The 22,309-nt window shown below is 39.7% G+C and overlaps 2 protein-coding genes across 4 annotated transcripts in view; one reads left to right on the top strand and one right to left on the bottom strand.

Annotated features, from left to right (window-relative positions):
• myh11.L (myosin heavy chain 11 L homeolog) overlaps positions 1 to 2,618 on the top strand; it is a 59,478-nt gene extending 56,860 nt beyond the window's left edge. For 2 of the 3 annotated variants that reach the window (XM_018236332.2, XM_041577521.1), the window contains one exon: positions 1,864 to 2,618. In XM_018236332.2, the coding sequence (XP_018091821.1) occupies positions 1,864 to 1,999 (136 nt within the window). In that variant the 3' untranslated portion in view covers positions 2,000 to 2,618. The remainder of the gene's footprint in view (positions 1 to 1,863) is intronic. The other variant, XM_041577522.1, reaches the window with a different exon arrangement.
• A 1,845-nt stretch (positions 2,619 to 4,463) lies between these two features.
• On the bottom strand, positions 4,464 to 18,947 carry nde1.L (nudE neurodevelopment protein 1 L homeolog). The gene is given in 9 exon segments (NM_001088345.1): positions 4,464 to 6,824; positions 7,982 to 8,133; positions 8,584 to 8,675; positions 9,579 to 9,764; positions 11,057 to 11,193; positions 12,209 to 12,357; positions 15,170 to 15,323; positions 15,407 to 15,534; positions 18,833 to 18,947. Coding segments are annotated over 8 exon segments (1,050 nt in total). The 5' UTR covers positions 15,493 to 15,534; positions 18,833 to 18,947; the 3' UTR covers positions 4,464 to 6,730.
• Between the last annotated feature and the right edge of the window lie 3,362 nt (positions 18,948 to 22,309).

Below are 22,309 nucleotides of genomic sequence, written 5' to 3'. Positions count from 1 at the left end.
TGGTGCACAACTGCTTGTTTCTGATTTTATTTATATTATCATCTTACAATCTAGGCTGAGAGGAACAGGAAGCATACGTTTTGTTTCTACTGCAAACAGCTCATCCATGTTGAGTGCTATTAGCACACTGCACCTTGACGAAATCAGCCAATTAGAACAGGACAAATGTGTCAGAGTCTCACAGCATGTGTGTGTGTTGTTTGCAGGCAGAAAAATATTAGGTTAAAGGAGAAGGAAAGGCATTGTACACTGGTGGGTGCCAAATGTTAGGCACCCCAAGTGATTGTACTGACTTGACCTGACCTGAAAGCCAGAGCCGGTGCTCCCGTCAGCAGAAATCTGCACCGGCCTGGGGTTATACCAGTGAGCACCATGGAGCGATCTTCTTCCACCTTCTTCTTTCTTCGCGTGACTGCGCATATGCAGTAGAACGAAAAGCCGAACTTTAATAAATAAATAAATAAAAAGTCAGCTATTTTGTTAAACTGCGCATGCGTTTGCCCCGGGAAATTAGAAAAAAGAAGAAGACGGAAGTGGAACGCTCTGTGGTGCTCACTGGTATAACACCGTGCCTGTGCAGTTTTTTGCTGATAGGAGCACCAGCCCAGGGTTTCAGGTAAGTTAGTACAATCACTTGGGGGTGGCTAACATTTAGCACCCCCAAGTGTACTATGCCTTTCCTTCTCCTTTAAGGAAACAAACTTTATTTTGAAGAATGCGTCTCATTAAAATAAGTTTCATCAATATCCTATGCACTCCATACCAAGTACAGAATTACACAGGCTGATTATAGGCCTTAAAACACACACACCCTATATCTATGTACACATCCTAGTATGGGATCAGTTATCCAGAAAGTTCAGAATTACAGAAAGGCCATCTCCATTAGACTCCATTTTATCCAAATATTACACATTTTTAAAAAAAAATTCCCTTTTCTGTGTATTAATAAAACAGTACCTTGTTCTTGATCCAAACTAAGATATAATTAATCCTTATTGGAAGCAAAACCAGCCGATTGGGCTTATTTAATGTTTACATGATTTTCTAGTAGACTTAAGGTATGAAGATCCAAATTATTGAAAGTTCAGGTCCGAGCATTCTGGATAACATGTCACATACCTGTACCAACTTTAAGGGAGTACCGCTTCCATGACACAAACACACAGGGTTGGACTGGGCTGGTGGGACACTGGTAAAAAAAAAAACCCGGTGGGCCCCACAGCCCCCACCGACCCAGGCCCATTCCCTCCAGCTGGAACTGAGGGTGCCGGCCTCCTGATCACTGCCACAAGAGGGAAGGAAAGCAGTAAGCGCTAGGTGACAGTGGCAGCATTTAGAGGAGCTTACTGGAGTATTCGAATGGGGTGGGTGCCCACAGACGGCAGCCCTATTCAGCCCAGTCCAACACTGTACATACATACATACATACATAGAGTAACCTCTCTTCAATACCTATTGCAATACTAAGGGTAGATACTGCTACATATGCACTATGACACAAATCTTAATGTATGTTCCCCTTTAGAGCATCATCTTTCTGCTTTGGATGATTCAATATACAGGGTGCCTGGCCAATATTACATAGTTGACAATAATTCTCTTTAAAAGGTAATTAAACCATTTATCGGTTGTGCAACACTCTGTATAGGATTCCATTGCTAAAATATATCACACAATTGGGGGCTTTTAAGTTTGATATCCCTTTAAATATGAAATCATAATTGCTGCAGAGCATCTGCCATCCTGCTTGTTTCCTCTGCTGTGCAGCAATCATGAACTCCCAGCTGGCTTGTATGTCACGGTCTGTGTCCTGTTCAAGGATACACATGGACTAAACAAATTCCTTATCTATCCCTACAGAAGGGGCAACGAACCATCATTTGCACCCCCAAGGAGATCCGGAGTGAGCAGGAGAGCTGTAGATAATGCAGCTGATGGGGCTGAAGATGATGCTGAACCACGTGATGTTGATTTCAATGGAAAATCTAGCGAATAATTTTACTCCTCAGAGCACTTGCCTTTGGAATGTCACATACAATTGTCTCTATTCCCTTTAACCCAGAACTAGCCTGTAACAGTTTGTTTCAAGCCTTTCTGGCAATGAAGAAAGTGCCGCCTTTGCTCATAGAACCTGCCAGCTCATACTACATACAGTAAATCCAAACCAAATTCATGCAGAGGTCAGGGCACCTGAAAGATCATATTTGTGTTTCAAAACACCTCTTTACCCATACAAATAGACATTTGATTAAAAAAAAAAAAAGTTTCAATGAGTAACATCTTATGTCCAGTTTGAGTTTAACGAAATCTACAAGTTATCTCAGAAGTCCCATGAGCTACAATCACTTGGACTATCTGAGTTGCCATATTTTTTTATCCCCACAACCCTAAAAAAAAAACATTCTATTCCTGCCCCTCCCTGCCCACAAGCTGACACTAACCTATAGTAAATTATTCTTTACCCTTTCTTCTTTTTGTGATCCAGTGTGCAAGCATTGTGTCTTGATGTTTTATCACTCAAGAAAACCTTTCTTCCAAACAACCGATGCACCAAGTGCCTTTCTGTTCACTTTTCTGAAACATATTTGTTTACAAATAAAACAGATATTACACAATGTCCTGCCTTGTTTTGAATGTGCTACATAGAATAACGTATTCATGCTTTCTCTATCAAGTATAAATATAAAACTTTTCTGTCAGTTCTTAACACATGAATCAAAGCTGATGCTGGGTCATATAATTAAAATGTGTTTGACTGCTCTGAACAGTCTAATGCTATCCTAATATATGGGGGTATTCAGGGCTACCACCCAAATGAATCCTTGCACCTAGATGCAAACCACAATACTGTTGCCACAAAATAGGATGAATATCAAGAATTTAATTTTGTACCATCCACCAAATGTAAGTCAGCCATATGCATTCTGACAGGCAGCATTTGACTGCTAGAGGGTGAGGTGCCATCCATCACTACAGAGAACAGGTTTCCACTGCTTATGAGACCAATGCAGCAACCTCAACACCACTCCTAATGTCAATGCCATTACTTATGGTCCTCTAAAACAGTAGAAAAAAAAATCTAAGTTTGTTTAAAGTATTTAAAACAATGTACTGTTGCCCGTCTCTGGTACAACTGATCTCTTTGCATCATAACCACAATGATAGTGTATAGAAACAAGCTGCTGTGTAACAGAGGAGGCCATTGAAATAAGGCTAAATTAGCCATGTTTAAAAGAGGAAAACAGATAAACTCTGAAGAACAGCATTATATTCTACAGAGCTTATCTACTATGTAACCTGAGCCTTTTTCCATTACATGGCTGCAACACAGCAGCTAATTTATATAGCAGGAATATATGACGTGCCCCTAATTTTATATTACAGGGTGTGGCTGGCCATCAATTACACCCCCATCAATTCAAATGTCCGGAGCTGCTATTATAACCTCCAGAATATGGATATGAAAAGTCTCAGTCATGAAGCCCGTAAATTGGCATTGTTTATGCTGGAGAAGAAGGGGTTAAGGGGTGATATGATAACTATGTATAAATATATGAGGATCATATAATAATCTCTCTAATACTTTATTTACCAGTAGGTCTTTCCAGCTGACACAAGGTCACCCATTCCGATTAGAAGAAAAGAGGTTCCGCCTAAATATTCGGAAGGTGTTTTTTACAGTGAGAGCTGTGAAGATGTGGAATTCTCTCCCTGAATCAGTGGTACAGGCTGATACATTAGATATCTTTAAGAAGGGGTTGGATGGCTTTTTAGCAAGTGAGGGAATAAAGGGTTATGGGAGATAGCTCATAGTCCAAGTTGATCCAGGGACTAGTCCGATTGCCATTTTGGAGTCAGGAAGGAATTTTTTCCTCCTCAGAGGCAAATTGGAGAGGCTTCAGATGGTGTTTTGGATCGCCATCATCTAGCAGTTAGGCAGGTTTCACTTGGTTGAACTTGATGGAAGTGGGTCTTTTTTTGAACCTAACTTACTATGTTACTATGTAAATGGTCTTCACTTTCTGTTTCTGAATAAAGGTTTAACTCAGTATAAAACCACCTCTTTAGCCTTAAAGGGGAACTCCACCCAGAAACATTTAAAAACCAAAAAAACAAACGTTATTTACATATATTTCAGATATAAACTAGATTCAGGGTTTAAGTTCTATGTAAATGAATTGCTGCTGAAAGTAAAAATTGTAAATAAAAAAAACAAAACGTTTTGGGTGCATGCCCTTTAGAGAAGCGTTCTGTCCCATTTCAACTTGTTCAATGAGGAGGGCTAGTGCTCAATCTACTCTTCAAATCAAACTACTTTCAGTTTGCATGAACTGCATAGTTGCAAGTCCCGCAAGAATTCCTCTGTATAAACAAACCCCTCACTGACACCAGCTGCAGCCTTTGTATAAACTTAACTTAGTCTAACAGAGTTACCTTAGAAGGAAGTAAAGCAAACAAAACCCAGAGAATGATTTTTTTTATTATGTACAACTAATGCAAAGTATGCAGAAGTGCTCTCAAGAGGAACAGAGTGTATACCCTAAATTTAGAGGCCAACGTGCTCTCAATATGAACTACTGTATGTATATACTCTTAAAAGGAGAACTAAAGCTTAAAGGAATAAGTGTAAAAATGCTATTATATACTAAACGTACTGTAGGCTCAGCAACACTAAACCAGCAATAATTCATGCATGCCACTGCACTTACTCCATGTGCTCTGGGCTGCTGTTGAGAAACAAAGCTTATAAGGAAGATTTTGTTTCAAAATTCATGATGACGTAATCTAAATCAGCCTTGTATTGTCAACTGTATAGATGTGAGCCTGTCCTTAATGCTAACCAACAGCACAAAGCTTATGATATGAATCAACAGAAGATTGGGTGCTACTAGGGCATTTTAAGAGGTACAGATTGTATAGTGTTGGGCTGGTACCGACACTAAAAAAAAAAAAGTTCAAGCCTAATTCTTTGTCCAGCTTTAGTTCTCCTTAATACAGTTTTATTTTTATCATTTTAAAATTCTGCCGTTTTCTGACATTTACACAGGATACCAGCAGCAGAAGTACCTGCGCAACCACATCTCACTGTGAGTATGTGCTACATAACAACACACTCCTGTAACCAGAGTAATGGACTTGGTGCATTAGCATTAAAGGCATGGTAACAACAACAGTATTACCCCAATGCACTTCTCATAGACAATGGCTATAGCATTGCTAATATAACATTACAGCTGCTGTCTATGGAAACTTTCTGTTATGCCTCAAGCAACAGGGAAACTTCTACTTGAAACCCCACATATGCCCAAAAGGCATGTCAATGCAAAATAAAGAGTTAATAGACAGGAAAAAGTTAAAGGGTGCAGGCATAATGTGGAATTAAAGGCACTTATTTATCTCCTTGATAAGTACTTGAGCAAAAACTGCACAGGGAAAAATGAGAGTAGGCAAAACATAATAATTTAGAATAATCTAAATGATATTTTGAAACAATCTGCAAACAGTCTTTACTTTGTGGGCTTTGAATTCTAAAACCTCCTTTTTCTGCATCGCCCCAGTTTGGAATGTTTATGAACAGTTGGTTGCTAGGTCTTACGGTCCCTGGAGATCAGCCAGTTGCTTGAAAGTCAGCACATGAGATGAAAAAAATAAAAGACTCTCAAAGAATCAATGACAACAAAGTTGGACTTAACATTGCAAACTGGAAAGAGGCAGCATAGGAAGGTCAGCAATAATATTAATAAAAAAAAAAAAAAACAACAGACATTGAAAATGAAGACCAGTTGAACAGTTGTTTTAAATGGTGAACTCCCCAAAATAGATAAACATTTTTAATGCTTGGAGATGGAATACGAGAAAGAAAACCAAGTCAGTGATTTATTATTATCTATTAGCCTCTCTGTTATGTTTGTCCCTGGAATTCAGGGTAATATTCATAGGTAACTCTAGTCCCACCAGTGTTGCACAGCCATGTTTAGTTGGTCACACAACTTGTACAGGTATAGGTATAGGTATATCAGTTATCCGGAAAACCATTATCCAGAAAGCTCTGAATTATGGAAAGGCTGTCTCCCATAGACTCCATTTTATCCAAATTTTAAAAAAATATTTCTTTTTTCTCTGTAGTAATAAAACAGATCCTTGAACTTGATCCAAACAGAGATACAATTAATCCTTATTGGAAGCAAAGCCAGCCTACTGGGTTTATTTGAGGTTTACGTGATTTTCTAGTAGACATAAGGTATGAAGATCCAAATTATAGAAAGATCAGTTATCCGGAAACCCCTAGGCCCCGAGCATTCTGGAAAGCAGACCCCATACCTGTATGCGTAGGTCACAAAACATAAGGGTTGAGAAATGGCCATGCCCAGCACAGTTCTTGCAGTCAGAGCGGAGTATTTTTCGGTCTCAAAACGGCTGCAAAGACATCCCTCCCAATAAATCTACTATCTAGAAATATGAATATTTGCCAGGTTCTGAACTACAGACTATGGCAGTCTATTATATTAACCCTGTACCGCTTTCACAAACTATATTTTAGCGAATTGTAAACAGTGGTTTAGTAAGTCAGGAACAGTGAAAATAAAAATGGTCCATGCCAGATCAGCTCACGCACTCCGAACAACTCTATCAGCAAAGTCCAGTATGAGAGCTGCATGTTGTGAGTCCAGTGCATAGTGTCCATGGTAAAATTCCATTAAAAACAATAAATTAAAGACTACAGTATCTAAATTATCATCTTTACTACCCCTTGAGGTGAGTGCATCCCCTGCATAGGTGTGTTTGAAGGGAAAGATCCAAATTCCAGTCGCTTTATTAATCTGCAAAGACAAAGCATGAGATATATTTAATCAATTATAGGCACATTCCTCGTCTAAATTACAGACATGTTTACAAGGCAACATTTGGGACTCATTAGCGGTGGTTCATATAAGAAGAGACTGGTCTAAGTTTAGACATTGCTCAGTTGCTAGTGCAAGGCACAACTTATGGCACAAGCAGAATAAAGTCAAGCCACACCAACATATATGGGTAAATCGAGGAATGGAAATCTCACTTGTAATGAAGCCCCTAGCCCTAAATTAACACACAATTGCTTACAGGGGTTGTTCACCTTTAAATTCATTTTTAGTATGATTTAGAGAGAGTGATATCCTGAGACAATTTATAATTGTTTTTCATTTTTAGATATTTGTGGTTTTTGAGTTATTTAGCTTTTTATTCAGCACCTCTCTAGTTTGCAGTTTCAGCAATCTGGTGGTTTTAGTTCAAATTACCCTAGCAACCATGCACTGAATTTAACAAGAGACTGGAATATGAATAGGAGAAGGCCTGAATAGAAAGAAGAGTAATAAAATGTATCACCAACGATACATTTGTAGCCTTGCAGAGCATTTGTTTTTAAATGGGGTCAGTGACCCTCATTTGAAAGCTGGAAAGAGTCAGAAGAAGGGAAATTTAGAAAACCATAAAAAAAATTAAGGCCAATTGAACATTTACTTAGAGTTAGCCATTCTAACACATACTTAGGGGCTGATTCACTAAGGGTCGAATATCGAGGGTTAATTAACCCTCGATATTCGACTAGGAATTAAAATCCTTCGACTATCGAAGGCTAACATCGACTTCGGTAGCTTTTAGATGGCGAACTAGGGGGTCGAAGTTTTTTTTTTTTTTAAAGAGACAGTACTTCGACTATCGAATGGTCGAATAGTCAAACAATTTTTAGTTGGAATCCTTCGATTCGTAGGCGAAGTAGCCCATTCGATGGTCGAAGTAGCCCATAAAAACTTCGAAGTTTTTTAACTTCGAATCCTTCACTCGAAGTTAGTGAATCAGCCCCTAAAAGTTAACTTAAAGGTGAACTACCCCTTTAACATCCATGGTGCCTCAAAGTATTCATAGGAATTGCAAACGAGATGTGTGTGGGTTTGACATAGGCCATGAGAAACAAGTATTAAAAAGAAAAAACATTTACCCTTTTTCAACAGAAGATCCACTGGCAATACTTAATCTATTTTCAATGCCTTCTCTAGTTTTCTTCATTCTAGCAGACACGGATGTAAGTGGTCTGTTTGGAGACTGCTCGTGTACAAAATTTCGGCAAGATGCCAGCTTAGACTCCAGGGCCTATGAACAACAGGGTTAATAAATCTTAACTTGCTGGTATTTCAGGTTTCATGTATTGTAAGGCTTCTCTTGGGTTAAATAGAAAAACATGCTGCATATATGTAAAAACGGATTTTTAATTTAATTTTGCAATTAAAAATAAAATAATCTTGAAAATAGAGATCTTATGCCAGAGAACAACCCCAGTCTAGAGTGGAAGTTGCATGCATAATTAAGTTTTAAAACCATAGTTATCATATAAATTAAGTCATTCGCTGAAGGCGACACCCCTTGCTTAAAGCCCTTAACTTTTATAAGGATATATAAACACAATTATTATGAACACTGCCATAATATAAATCAGCAAGGACAAATGAAATGCAGTTTTGAGACCCAGGCCTGCCAGCTATTCTGGCCTCACAGTTTGGGAACTACACAAACATTTAAATAAAAATAAAATGGAATCCTCACCCCAACTTTTCTGAGCAGATCTCCTACTATGTTCAATGCGGATATCCGGGCACACGGGGTTAGTGGGGTACCACTATAACCATCATCCAAACCTACAAGAGGCACGGAGAATCAGAACACAAAAAAAATAAATAAAAGACTGCTATGTAGAAAGACACATCAGGAGGTAGAGAGCCAGTAACATCATAAACTGTGTGTTATTTTTACCAGTGCAGAGTAATATTACATAAAATGAATACAAAATCATCTGTATTTTTGGTGGTACTGGTCCTTTAAATAAAGATGTGCAGCACTTAACTTACAAACTTTTCTCACAAATCTGTTTTGGAAAGTTGCTTACAAATAAAGGAAGAGCAAACCTACTTCATGAATATGGCTTCTGCTGAGCATACATTTAGCCTATTTCTTTTAATTAAGAAATATCCATGTTTGAAAGTGGCTGGTTAAATGCAAAAACACAAAGTAGTGCTACACAACCCTCACTGCTTTTTGTAGCCTCGGGTGCCGACTGTGACTGTCTGCTCAGGTCTGATCCATACTTCCAAACATATTTCAGCAGTACTCCGATATAGTAAAAATTCTATTTATTTGTAACAGGTGAAGCAACGTTTCGGGCTTAACCAGCCTTTTATCAAGCTTGATAAATTTCAGTTCCTTCCCCTATTATCCCTGACAACTTATACAACGTTTTAATAGTATTAGGTAGTCAAGCTCCCCTCCAGCCAAAGCTTTACCTTTTAGGAACTGGAGTCTTTTCTCAAGAAGTGCTGGCTACTGGTAACCTGTTTCTGCAGCCTCGTAAAACTCGGAAAGTAACAGCAAACAGAAACGGATATTATTTGCAATTGCAAATTACTATTAAAAAAAAAAATCAGACATTGTGGAAGTGCTTCCTGTTCAACCTTCTATAAAATAAATATCTACCCCTATAATTGATGCAAGAGTTTTATAGGAAGCCAGACCGTATTGTTCAGGCATTTTTGTGGTCTGCTTACTTGTTCTGAATGACAGTGGGGAGGTCAGAGTAGAAGCACATCCTCTTTGACTTAATGGTGTTAAGGGAGCCGAAGGAATGGCTATTGAAGCTTGAACGGATGTGTCCATTCGCTCAGTTTCGGGACTAACCATGTTGGATTTAGGCTTCTCTTGTTTCTGCTGCACAGCCAGTTCCTGTCTCAGATCTGTTTTAGACAAGAATATCTGTGTAAATGGCATGTTAGACTTAACAGTTTTCTTTTTTTAAATTTCAAACTTTTATTTGGTTTTCTTTGAGAAAAAGTAATACAATTAAGCAATGACATATCTTTGGAAGGTTAGTGTAACAGAGCAGATTTTTTCTGAGACTGTGAGGTCTAGAGCTTCCTCCCATTTTGTCATGTAGGATTGGTGCATGTCTGTGTTGTCTAACGCAAGGCAGCTATATAACCAGGAGATTAGGTGCGTTTATAGCAAATTTTTCAAAGTAGATAAGGGACTGGCTGGTTTCTAACATTAAAAGGGGTGGTTCAGCGTTAAGTATGTTATAGAATGGCTCATTCTAATCAACTTTTCAATTGGTCTTCATTATTTATTTTTTACACTTTTTCAATCATTTGCCTTCATCTTCGGATTCTTTCCAGCTTTCAAATGGGGGTCACTGACCCCATCTAAAAACAAATGCTCTGTAAGGATACAAATGTATGGTTATTGCTACTTTTTATTACTCATTTTTCTATTCAAACCCTCTCCTATTCATATTCCAGTCTCTTATTCAAATCAATGCATGGTTGCTAGGGAACCATCGCAACCAGATTACCGAAATTGCAAACTGGAGAGCTGTTTAATAAAAAGCTAAATAACCCAAAAACCACAAATAATAAAAAATGAAAACCATTGCAAATGGTCTCAGAATATCACTCTATGCATCATACTAAAAGGTAATTTAAAGGCGAACAACCCCTTTAAGTTCTACGTAGTGTCTGATTTGCAGGTATCGAAAAAATTGTGTATGTGGGACGTATTCCACATGGTCAGGTCTTAATTTTGTCAGTCTCGGGTAGTTTGGTTTGTACAGGCTATCATATAAAGGATTAAGATACATCCCTAAGTATGCTAGCGAGTCTTTTTCCCCCCCATCTGTAATGAAAGTTACAGATGGGAAAGAGATTCACTAGCGGATGTTGTCCTGGCACGAAGCCTACTTGGTCATGGTGGAGAAGTTTGGGAAATATTTAAAACAAGTCTATTGGCTAATATTTTAGCAAACAGCTTGATATCAGAATTTAACAGGGAGATGGCCTTACATGGCCAATCTTGTACTGTATCCGACAATCAGCCCTTAGGTCAAATGGATTGATACAGAAGTCATACACCTTATGGCCACTGTGCTATTGTTCTTCTAATTCATGCTGAAAGCCCAATGACAAAATATCAGAAAGTGAAGAGCTGTTGATGCTCTTCAATGTCCTTATCCAAACCATGCAAAACATTGTACCTCGAGCTTCATCCTTTAGTCTCTGCACCGATTCCAAAAGGTTTTCCTTTTCATCCAGCTCATTTTCAAGGAAGGCATTTCTCTCAATGGCCTGATTTAAGCGTTGCTCAAAATCCTCCAAAGACATTATTGTAGCCCTGAGAAAAGACCACAATCATGACTATGTAGCAATACTGTAGTTTATAAAATGGTTATTCAGGGAAAACTTGCATTTAAGGGCTTTTATAACATGCGAATAGTGATGGGCGAATCTGTTCCATTTCACGTCGTCAAAAACAATTCCAGAAACGACGAAAAATTCATGAAACACATTGAAGTCAATGGGCGTCAAAATAATTTTGATGCACGTCAATTTTTAAACGTGCAACTCTTTTGTCCAAATGCAGTAAAGCCGACGGGTGTCGGAATAATTTTGACGTGCAACAATTTTCATGTGCAGCTATTTTTTTTGGCGCAGTGAAATTTTCCAACCAGTTTTGCGAAAACATTTGGTGAAGTGTGGAAATTCACTGCGGATCCATGCCTGGCGAGTAGATTCGCCCATCACTACATGCAAAACTGAAAATGTGGCCCCTGCATTCTGACATGAAAATTTGTACATTTTGGTTTTATAGAAACCATTTAAACATACAGTACCAACTTACTCTGAAGCTCCATAGCTTTTTACATGTTGTATTTGCACCCACAAATAGTGATGTTAATGTGCCAGTTGTTGACAAGAGTATAGAGCTATTATCAAAAATATGTTATTTTCTGTAAACACTTAGGGGCAGATTTATCAGAATGCAAGTTTACAGCTAAATAAATACCCCCCCCCCCCCACACACATTCTACTCACTCCTATGGGATTTTTAGAATTTATCAATGTTAGAATTTACCATTCGATAAATACGGTTATAAAATTCCTATAGTAATTAATAGAACGTGGGGGGAGTTATTTATTAAGCTCTAAACTGACATTTTAATAAATCTGCCCCTTAATTTGTTAGGCCCACCATATTAGATTTACCTTGATGTGGTACGATAGATTGGCAATTTTCTGATCATGAGTATGCATGCACTTGCACAAAACAACATGTGGCCAGGTATTGTGCATTGATCAATTCCCTTGGTTTGTTTTTGTACCCTCTGGCACTGTATAGTTCCACTGACCTCTTGGCCCTCTCCAAGTCATCATTAGCTTGTTCTAGTTCCCGAATGTATTTCTGCAGCTGATCTCGGACTGCTTTGGTTTGCGAAAGATCTCCTTCCAGAGTAGATATCTGTACATAGTTTTCTGAATGCTGCTCCTCATACTTTTCCTGTGAAGGACATAGACACATCACCATACTGAATCATGACGTGAAGTTAATAGGAAAAATATTTGCCAAACGGATAAACACATTTCTCCTAGCGCACCGACCGAGAATATACATAGGGTCATTAACCTAATAACCTTGACCAGGGAGAGGGACACCCCCTGCGGTGCTCCTCTCCCTGGATATAGAGAAAGCTTTTGACTCTATCACGGGATTTCCTTAAACTTGCTTTAATCAGATACGGATTCCCTCTAACATTTCTGGCACACATCCAAGTGTTCTTTAGTTTTCCCACTGTACAAATAAAACATCATGTGTTACTTACCACATTAATCGCTATTGAACGAGGCACTAGAGAGGGGTGCCCGCTGTCTCCAAACCTTTTTGTCCTGAAAATTAATTTTTTAAGTGGCACTGTTACGCAATAACGATATTAATGGTAGCACACCAAAAATAAAAGTGTTGTTTATATGCCAATGATTACTTGCTCTTACTAGGCCTATGGTTTTACTACCTTACCTCTAAAATGTTTTGGATAAATTTAGCTTGCTTTCCGGCCTGAAAATAAATATTGCTAAATCAGAAGCCTTACCCCTTAATATAACATAGTAAGATAGTTACTATGGTATATTAAGGGCTATCCCTTAATATGCTGTCTGATACAACAAAGAACAATTTTGATTTTAGCTGGCCTTATACTTCCATAAAATATTTTGGGGATACGCCTCACAGATTCATACAATTTATCAAGGGTCAAATTTCAAATTCACGTGAGTTTTTTTTTTTAAAACTCCTATAAACTCGAAATTCGACCAATCGAAATTTATTAAAAAAAATCTAATTTCCAATACTCTGATGAATAGAATCAACCTGAAAACTTGAAATCGAATTTGATTTGAATTTTAAAAACTCGATTCGAGTTTTTTTCTCTGAAAAAACTTGAATGTCAGGAAGGCTGCAAACAACTCAGAATTGATCCCTGGACCTCTCCCATTGACTTAAACAGCAATTTGGCAGGTTTTAGGTGGTGAATAGTCGAATTCAAGTTCTTAAAGGGACAGAGTATGATAAATTCGATTTTTGTTAAAAACTCAAATCTAATTTAAATAACGCCTTATATGAATTTGACAGTTTTGACCATTAAAAACTAAAATTTCAATTTGAAATTCGAACATTGATAAATCTGCCCCTAAGTGAAGCTTATTATAAGGATCTTATAAAGAAGGTCATGGATGATTTGGAATCCTGGAATACATTTACTGTTTCATGGTTCAGTTGGATATTATAAAAGTGAATGCATGTCTCTGTAGCATTCATATTTTCAAGAAAAGAGAAAGTGAACCCTATTTATAACACAGTCAAAATCTCCCCAACACTGCTGGGAACTGAAGTGTATCCCTTCAACAGCAGGTAAATTAATGTTGCCAATATAGCAGAAATACTATACTGGTAAGGAATACACTAGCGCAGAGAACAGACATGTACAAATCAATATCTAGCAGAAAACCGAGGAAAACCTTATTGTGCTATATAAATAAATATCTGGAACACGTTACATCTTGCATTTAACAAATGACATCATGTACTCAAGAAAAGAACCATTGCCAATAAAGAGGCAGCAAAAGGCCAAGTGCTAAGCACAGCTACTGGATAACAATACAACCATTTGTTCTTTAGCAGCACATCTGGGACCTACCCTCTCCCTTACTCTGTAACTGGAGTAAACAGATCGTGAATATATTTATCTTTTTCCAGAACACCAATATAATCAAGGGTTTTGTTCTGAATCCTTACAGTGTTTACTCAACAGTGGAAAAACATTAAAAGCAATGAAGCATAGCTTTGATCTCCACAGATACCAATCTAGTCACGGAGTACTGCAGCGGGTTGCTCTCCACTAAGGGTAAGGACACACGAGGAGATTCAGGGAGATTTTGTCGCCTGGCTACTAATCTCCTTGTCTTTTGAGCAACTATCTCCCTGAACTGCCTCAGCGTTTTTCCCCATAGGCTACAATGAAAAGTCGCCTGCGCTAATGCACACACGGTGATGCGTTTTCAATAGTTGCCCAAAGTTGCCTCAGTGAGGCAATTTCAGGCAACTATTGAAAACGCATCGCCCTGTGTGCATTAGCGCAGGCAACTTTTCATTGTAGCCTATGGGGAAAAACGCTGAGGCAGTTCAGGGAGATAGTTGCTCAAAAGACAAGGAGATTAGTAGCCAGGCGACAAAATCTCCCTGAATCTCCTCGTGTGTCCTAAGAGGAAACTGAATCACAGCTCGTTTCATCACAAAAGGGTGTTTAAATGGTGGGAGATTATTAATTTGGAGAAACTTGCTAAATATACACATATAGTACACAAAAACCATGAATATCTTGTAAATTATATTCTTATAAACGGTGAGTTCTGATGTCATTTCTGTCACATGACTCATTGAAACGTGTGTATTATAATAAAGTATCCCCAGTTGCAAAATATGAGGATATCAGAAGTTACCGAGGAGTTTCATGACCATATAAAAATACAAAGCCGAAGGGAGTACTTTATTCACTATATAATACAGAAAGGCTTGCATGCTAAGAATGCCCTTTGAGTCCATCACTTGAAACTTAAAGGACAAGGAAAGCTTGAGGGTGTTGACATTTATTAAAGTACCCTAAGTGACTTTAATCGCTTGTCTTTTAAACCTGTTACAGCACTCCTCATAAAATAGTGTCCTAGCTCTGGGGGGGATGTTCACTGCCAGCTTCCCAGTTCACAGGTATCCCTGCTCCTTACTCAGACTTTCAGACTCATTGCAGTACAAAACTTACCTTAATGGCGTCGAGTTCCATTCGCAAACGGTTGTTTTCAGAGAAAAGGTCTCGGTTTCTTCCCTCAGTCTGCAGGAGTTGAGCCTCTAGCTCTGCTTCATATTCTCTGCTGGCCTCCTGAAATTCCTGCAGCTCTTGTTGGGCTTCCTCAGAGCTACAGGAAGAAACCAAAAGAACATTATAATTTATTCCCAGAGTCGGTATGTTGAAGGATACCATTAGCAAAATGAAACGTACCATTGCTTGTATTTCATGGCCACACTTTTCCAGTAAAGGATCTCTTCCTCCACAGAGTTAAAGATGTTGTTTTCTAAGTCATCCATGGTAATATTTCCATGAGAAGGCTGCAGTAAATGTTTATGTTTCTGCAAACATACAAAATAAACAAGCATTCTATTATCTGTACAAGTTAGCAGCAACCACTTCAACACATAATAAACAATACCAATGGCTGATCTATTTCTTTCCAAGCTCAAGTGTTAACCATGCAGCATTAGTACTACATCATACAAGTATTGAAATCTACATTTCTAGAATAGGGTCTGGCAATTGTTGACTTTACACCTGTGCCAGTTAATCAGGGAATAGAATTAACTTTGATTTAGGACCAGAAGAGTAGTCCCCACACTGTAACGAACAAGATTTAATCAATGTTTGAAGATAATCAAGAAATATATCATGGAACATGTAGTAACAGACACAACGCACAGTAGTGTGGAATTTGATGCAGCCTGTCAGGTACAGTGAGTTTTAGAGGAAAAAGGAGATTAATACGGAGGTGTTTTTCTTATTTGGAAAAGAGAACCTGAATATTGGCAAAAATAAATGAATAAATAGGTTGCTCATATCTTAGGTCATTATGCCTCAGTTTTCAGGTTACTCATAAGAAGAACAATGTAAATATTAGGTGTTTTATCTTATTAAAAAAAACAAAATGGGAAACAATTGATATTTCTTTCCTGAAACTTAAGCTTGCCATACAAGATAAGATCCTCATATTAAGAGAGCCTGACAAACAAGTATGATGAAGATCTTTCACAGTGGCCAGTCTGAGGCCACAATGGGCTAAACTTATTGTCTGAGCTCAGAGCTTTTTCAATCAATATTTATTAATGTCCCAGTCCAATGTCGGTGGCAGCAACTTTGGTCCTACACAGCCTTTAACAGTCTTTATATGGTCTGCTCCAAGAAAGACAATGCTTAGTATTGTCTGAAAACTTTGTATGGTATTGCCCTAGGAAAGACAATGCTTATTATTATCTGAAAACTGTATAAGAGATTCATTATGGTCATGGAACATGCAGGCTATTACTTCAATACAAGCATTTCATCTCAGCAATGCCTCACTGATACAAAAAACAGTGTCCCCATAAGCCTTATGTCATAAAACCCACTCTTTGTGTAGCACTTTATAGTTTACAATAGGTTGATAGCACAGAGCACTCTTTTCAGCCAGCTCAGTCATGTGCCACCAGCAAGAAAATAGGAAGACATTGCGCTACCCTCATTAGTGTATCACATGATGATACAACAGTTGTGTGCACAGCTATGGCTAGCATGAATGCCAATCGCACAGTGCAGTGTATTTTATTTTGGTGGTTTTGTTGCATTTTTTAGATTTAAATCACTAATAATGGCTAGTTAATTGCACACAAGATTACTGAATGTGAGATTTTGCCGACTGACCCCGCTGCACTTTTTTTTTTTTTTTCCTGTAAAACAGCATTTAGTGTTAAAATACAAAAATACAGGTACTGCGTTGATTTAGCAGGAGCTGAAGTGCCCTGTTTTTATTTTTAAAACCTCCCATTTGCTGCACTTAGCAAAGCCTACGCATATTATGCAATTAATTGTTCGGAAGACTAGTGCCATTATATCTTCATAACAAAGGACATGTGGGAGACAAGATCCTGAAAAATGAAAGATGAGAATAGATAAAAATGTCATACATATTTTTAGCAACATTTGCAGTTTGCAGTTTCATAGTTTATAGTAGAAAGTCACATTTACCTATTTTCAATTAGTCACAATGTGTACACAAAAATATATAGTGCCCAAGGACAAACTTATACAGTCATTGGCATTTCTCACCTTGCAATGTAAAGCTGTCCATACATACCTTTGCCCAATATAGAATGCCATATACCCAACAAGTCTTTGTTTTGTTTTTTTCATAGTTTTTTTTAATTATTTGCCTTCCACTCCTGTCTATTGTATTGTTATGAATGCTTATCTTCCTATTCAGTCCCTCTTTTATATAGGGTCTGGCAACATGGGCAGATTCGGGGAGATTAGTCGCCAGATGACAAATCTCCTCTTCTTCGCTGCGACTAATCTCACCAATCTGCCTTCTGCTGGCTAAAATCAAAAATCGCCTGGGGGCAGGCACACAGAGCGCTTCGTTTTCCTAAGTCGCCCGTAATTGCGTCACAAGGAAACTTTGTACGACATTGGAAAACGAAGGGCTCCGTGTGAATGCCCCCAGGCGATTTACATTTTAGCCAGGGGAAGGCAGATCGGGGAGATTAGTCGCCGCGAATTGGCCCATGTGGCCAGACCCTATATTACAGTTTCCCATTCAAACTATTACCTTGTTATAAAGGTAAATAAGACCCAAGCAACCACATAGCTGCTTGAGATACCAAACTAGAGAACAGCTGAACAAAAAAACAACCACCAAAAAAATAAAAACATTGGAAATGGTCTCATAATATCAACGTCTGCATCATACTAACATTTAAAGGGGATGTTCACCAGAAATACTTTTTTTCAATTACTTTTAATTTTTTTACAGTTTTTCCAAAATCTAAGTTAAAAGTTGTGTCCCTGTCTCAGGTGTTTCAGTCTGGCAGCTCAGTAATTTAGCTGCAGACTCTAAACAGTTACAATAGTTGATACATTTCTCAGCAGCATCTCTGGAGTATTAGCAACTATTAAATTAATTATAACAGCTGACTTTTCTGGTGGCAACCCTTCATGATCGGCAATTTTTTTTTTGTCTGGGAGTTCAGTAATTCAGGGGCAGATTCTGAACTGTTAAAATGTGCTACATTAATGGATACATTTCTCAGCAGCATCTCTGGAGTATTAGCAACTATTGCATTCATTATAACAGCTGCCTGTAATGAAACTCAGGGATTCTACTCAGCAGGGACAACGATAAAAAAATATATCAACTAAATGTATCAGTTTAGAACAGTGTTTACAGGGTCGGCAACCCCCTCCCAGAGCTGTTTCTAAAGAAAAATGACACTTCACACTTCAATATTAGAAAAACAGTCACACATAGAAAATAGAAAGTCATTGAAAAAAATGTCTCTATTTCTTGTTTAGTGGGGAGCCGACAATCCTACACAGACTACAGTGCTATGCAGGAATAGGAAGGGTTAACTGAGAATAACTATGTTACTAATCAATAGATCCTTTCTTTGCCGGAGGGAATGAGCTGCTGCGCGCCTCCGTCTACACTAAGACATGACACCTGCCATAAAGCCCTGACAGGGTTCAGGTTGCCAGGTAGGGAAACAGTACACAACGCAAAGGCAATTCTCTACAGTAACAGCAATGTCAGTCAGGAAACAAAGTGTGCGGTGTGTGTTATAGAGGAATTGTAGTATAAACAGTAATACACAGCGTGGGACTCACGGCTCGGCGCTAACTCACCTGCACCCCCTCCTGTGTGTAGAATCGATTCTCCCCCTTCACATCCCACTCCGACTTACACTACGTTCGCTCTACAGCGTACTTCCGGTTTTTTAAACGACGCATCCGAAAGCTTCCTCTCTTCTTCGATATTATGCCCCGCCTCTCCTCTCCTTATTCTCAGTGTTGTAATCACAATGGGCGGAGCAGCTATGTTACGTGCTGATTGGCCCCCAAGCCGGGCAATCAGTGTGTTATTGTCACGTGACCCAACGCGAATGAAAGTTAGGAATGATGGCCATAATAGAGTCTGGCAATTCCAGTTCCAGTGCCAGTTGATCATAAAATCACGGGTGTCTGCAGATTGGGGCAAGAGCAGGGCAGGATTTACAAAGCAGGTACCCCTAGGCCTACTGTCATTTGTCGCCCATCCGCTCCCTTATATTCAATCAAATTTTGATCATCAGGACCTAGGGTTGCCACCTGGCCTGTAAAAATGATGGTTGATCGCAATGTTATTACATACCTCCCAACATTTTGGAAATCAAAAGAGGGACAAAAAGTTGTGCAGCGCATAGCGCAGCAAAATTTTTTGGTCATGCCCATTTTTGTGGCCACACCCCCTGATTACCATGTTCATTTTACAAATTGTAAATAAGCCGTATCACTTTAAATGGGCAGGGAGAGCTATATGGCAGTTTCTACTAAGGGGGGATGTAGAACTTTGTGCAAACTTAGTGCCTTTTATTAAATATGGGGTAAGTGCAATGAATATCCTATACTTTGTATGAGTGCATAGAAACCTATGTACCCCAGCACCCAAACAGTCACTAAGTTTAACGAGGAAACATCACGGGCACAGCGCAGAAATCATTCAGAATGGCACAGTGTTCCCTTTTTATTGTATCTCAAGACACTGCAAAGGCAAACTAGAAAGCGCTGCCCGATGAGGTCAGAGAAGCAGAGTTGCTGCATAGCAAACTATTATTTGAGTGCCAGTGCCGGCACATTAGCGGCGAGGTTTCTCACCTGTCCATTACATCCAGATGTAGATAATCTGTCCCACTCTGCAACATGCGATCGCATTCCGCCGCCAGACGAGACAGATCGCTATTCAGAATGGAAGGACCGATCTTGCACCCAGACGACATGACTGTAAAAGCGTGGTTCACGTATTGGGACTCCGGCGCACACAGGAAGTGTCATCACCAATACAGGAAGTTATGGAAGAAGTTGAGTGCGGTTTAGGGTTGTGGCAGAGCGGGACATTTTCACCTGCTATCCGGGATGGCGGGACAGGCAGGTAAAATCGGGACTGTCCCGCCTAATCCGGGACACTTGGGAGGTATGTTATTAATTTTTTTCCAGAATAGGTGGCAACCCTATCAGGACCTAGGGTTGCCACCTTGGCTGATGGCTAAACCCGAACATGGGGGGGCGGGGCAGATAACATTGGGAGTGGGGCAGTGATGTAGGAACAGGCATGATGACATAGGTGGGCACAATAATGTTGGTGGAGTTATGTCACTAGGGCAATGCAGGGTCGGACTGGGCAGATCAGGGCCGGGCGATGGACCGATGGGCGCCCCAGGCAACCCGGCCAGCCCTGGCTCTCCATCCACCTCGTGTGCAGGAATAGTGTGTGCATGCGCACTGACCTGCCGCGTGAACCCCTTCCGGTACAATCTCCCCCTTCTTCTCATGTGTGCGCACAATGGCACACACACAAATAGGCGGAAGCGCGGAACTCACTCAGTCGGACTAGGGGTAGGCAGCAGTGACAGGTACGTGCCTGGCGCCCCCCAAGCTTTGCGCCCTAGGCAGTTGCCTACCCCTAGTTCCGGCCCTGGGGCCGATGGCACACCTGGAAAAAACCTGGTGGGCCCGGCCCTCATGGGCCCATGCTGGCCCAAACCTGCTCCCCCATCTGCCCCAGAAAGTAAGGTTGCTAATGCCTTTTGCGCGCATGCATTGAGTCTTTTGCGTGTGTGTTACGTCCTTAGTGTGCGTGGGCGTTAGTGGAGGTGTGCAGTGCGGGCAGGGGTCTGGTGTTTAGCAGGGAGCCCCTGGGGACTGCCAGGAGAGAGGCCCCTTAGACAGCAGCCCCGTTGGGCCCCTGTCCCCCAGTCCGACCCTGGGGCAAGGTTATTGCATCACTTATATGCAACTGGCTGGATTTCTATCCAACGTTGTAAAGTGTTGATGCCCAGTTCAAACCGGTGGCAACCCTATATCTAGCTATATTCTGCTTGATGATTAAGCCCAATCCTTTAATTACAGGTATGAGATCTATTATACAGAAATCAGTTATCCAGAAAGCTCTGAAATACAGCAATGCTAATTTAGAAAAAAAACATTCTTATATTTTTTTTTGTATCTGTAATAATAAGAAAGGTGAGTATCTTAGTATTTTTCATGTACAGTATTGGCCAGAAAGTTCAAACGAGAACAAAAACCGAACTTTTCGAGTCAAAACTGAACAGGTGGCAACCCTATCAGGACCAGAGCAATGGGGATTGGCGTACAGGAAATTTTTAAAACTATCATATCTCCTGTGCCTCCCCAGTGTTTCTGAACCAATGCGGGTGTGGTTGGGCAGCATGCCGCCCCCTAAAATCCTGCCACCCTAGGCCCAGCCCTTGGTGGCCTCTCCACAGTCTGCAAACCTCAATAAGTAGCACTGTAATGGGCTTTGCACAAAAAAACACATGGATTCACAAGGGGTTATGGTGACAATTTGCTTGCCAAATTTTTACTTTTAGGGGTTTCATTGTCCCTTAATTGCACAGAAAGGCCAATGGAAGTGGCAATTTGACAACCACTGACAAAGTGCAATAATTCCTTGCTTGTTTTTACTGTTTTTTTTTATTGCACTTACAGAACCCATAGTTTGTTTTTATAAAATACATGTACATAGTATGCATACAATGTGCATTGATATCCAGGGCAGGGCCAAAACCAGAGCTGTCAACGCCCTCCTCCCTGTTTTTTCAGGAGTTACCAGATTTTGGGCTCTGTCCCCCAGTCTCCTGTCACTCTTCTGCATTCCCCTTATTTTTTGGCGATTTTCCACAATTTTCCAGCAAAAGTCCAATGTGCACATGCACAGTGACATCTGCAGAGCGACTTGCGCATACATAGCACCAAATATGTTGCTTCAGAATAGGTCATGTATATGAGTGACGTCACTTCCGGTGACACTTCCTGGTCGCCAAATTTTTTTCTCTCGTCTGGCAGGTCAGTAATCCCGGTGCAGATTCTGAACTGTTACAATTTGCTACATTAATTGATACATTTCTCTGCAGCATCTGTGGAATATTAGCAACTATTGTATCAATTCTAACAGCTGCCTTTTATGAAACTCAGGGATTCTGCTCAGAAGGGACAAAGATAAGAAATGTATCAACTAATGTTAAAATTTAGAACAGTTTACAGAGTCAGTGACCCCCTCTCCCAGAGCTGTTTTAGAAAGTTTTAACTTTAATATCAAAAAAAAAC

The sequence above is a fragment of the Xenopus laevis genome, chromosome 9_10L (assembly GCF_017654675.1).
Source record: "Xenopus laevis strain J_2021 chromosome 9_10L, Xenopus_laevis_v10.1, whole genome shotgun sequence".
Classification (NCBI taxonomy): domain Eukaryota; kingdom Metazoa; phylum Chordata; class Amphibia; order Anura; family Pipidae; genus Xenopus; species Xenopus laevis.
The sequence above is the reverse complement of the archived record's forward strand: the minus strand, read 5'-3'. Positions and strand labels throughout refer to the sequence as shown.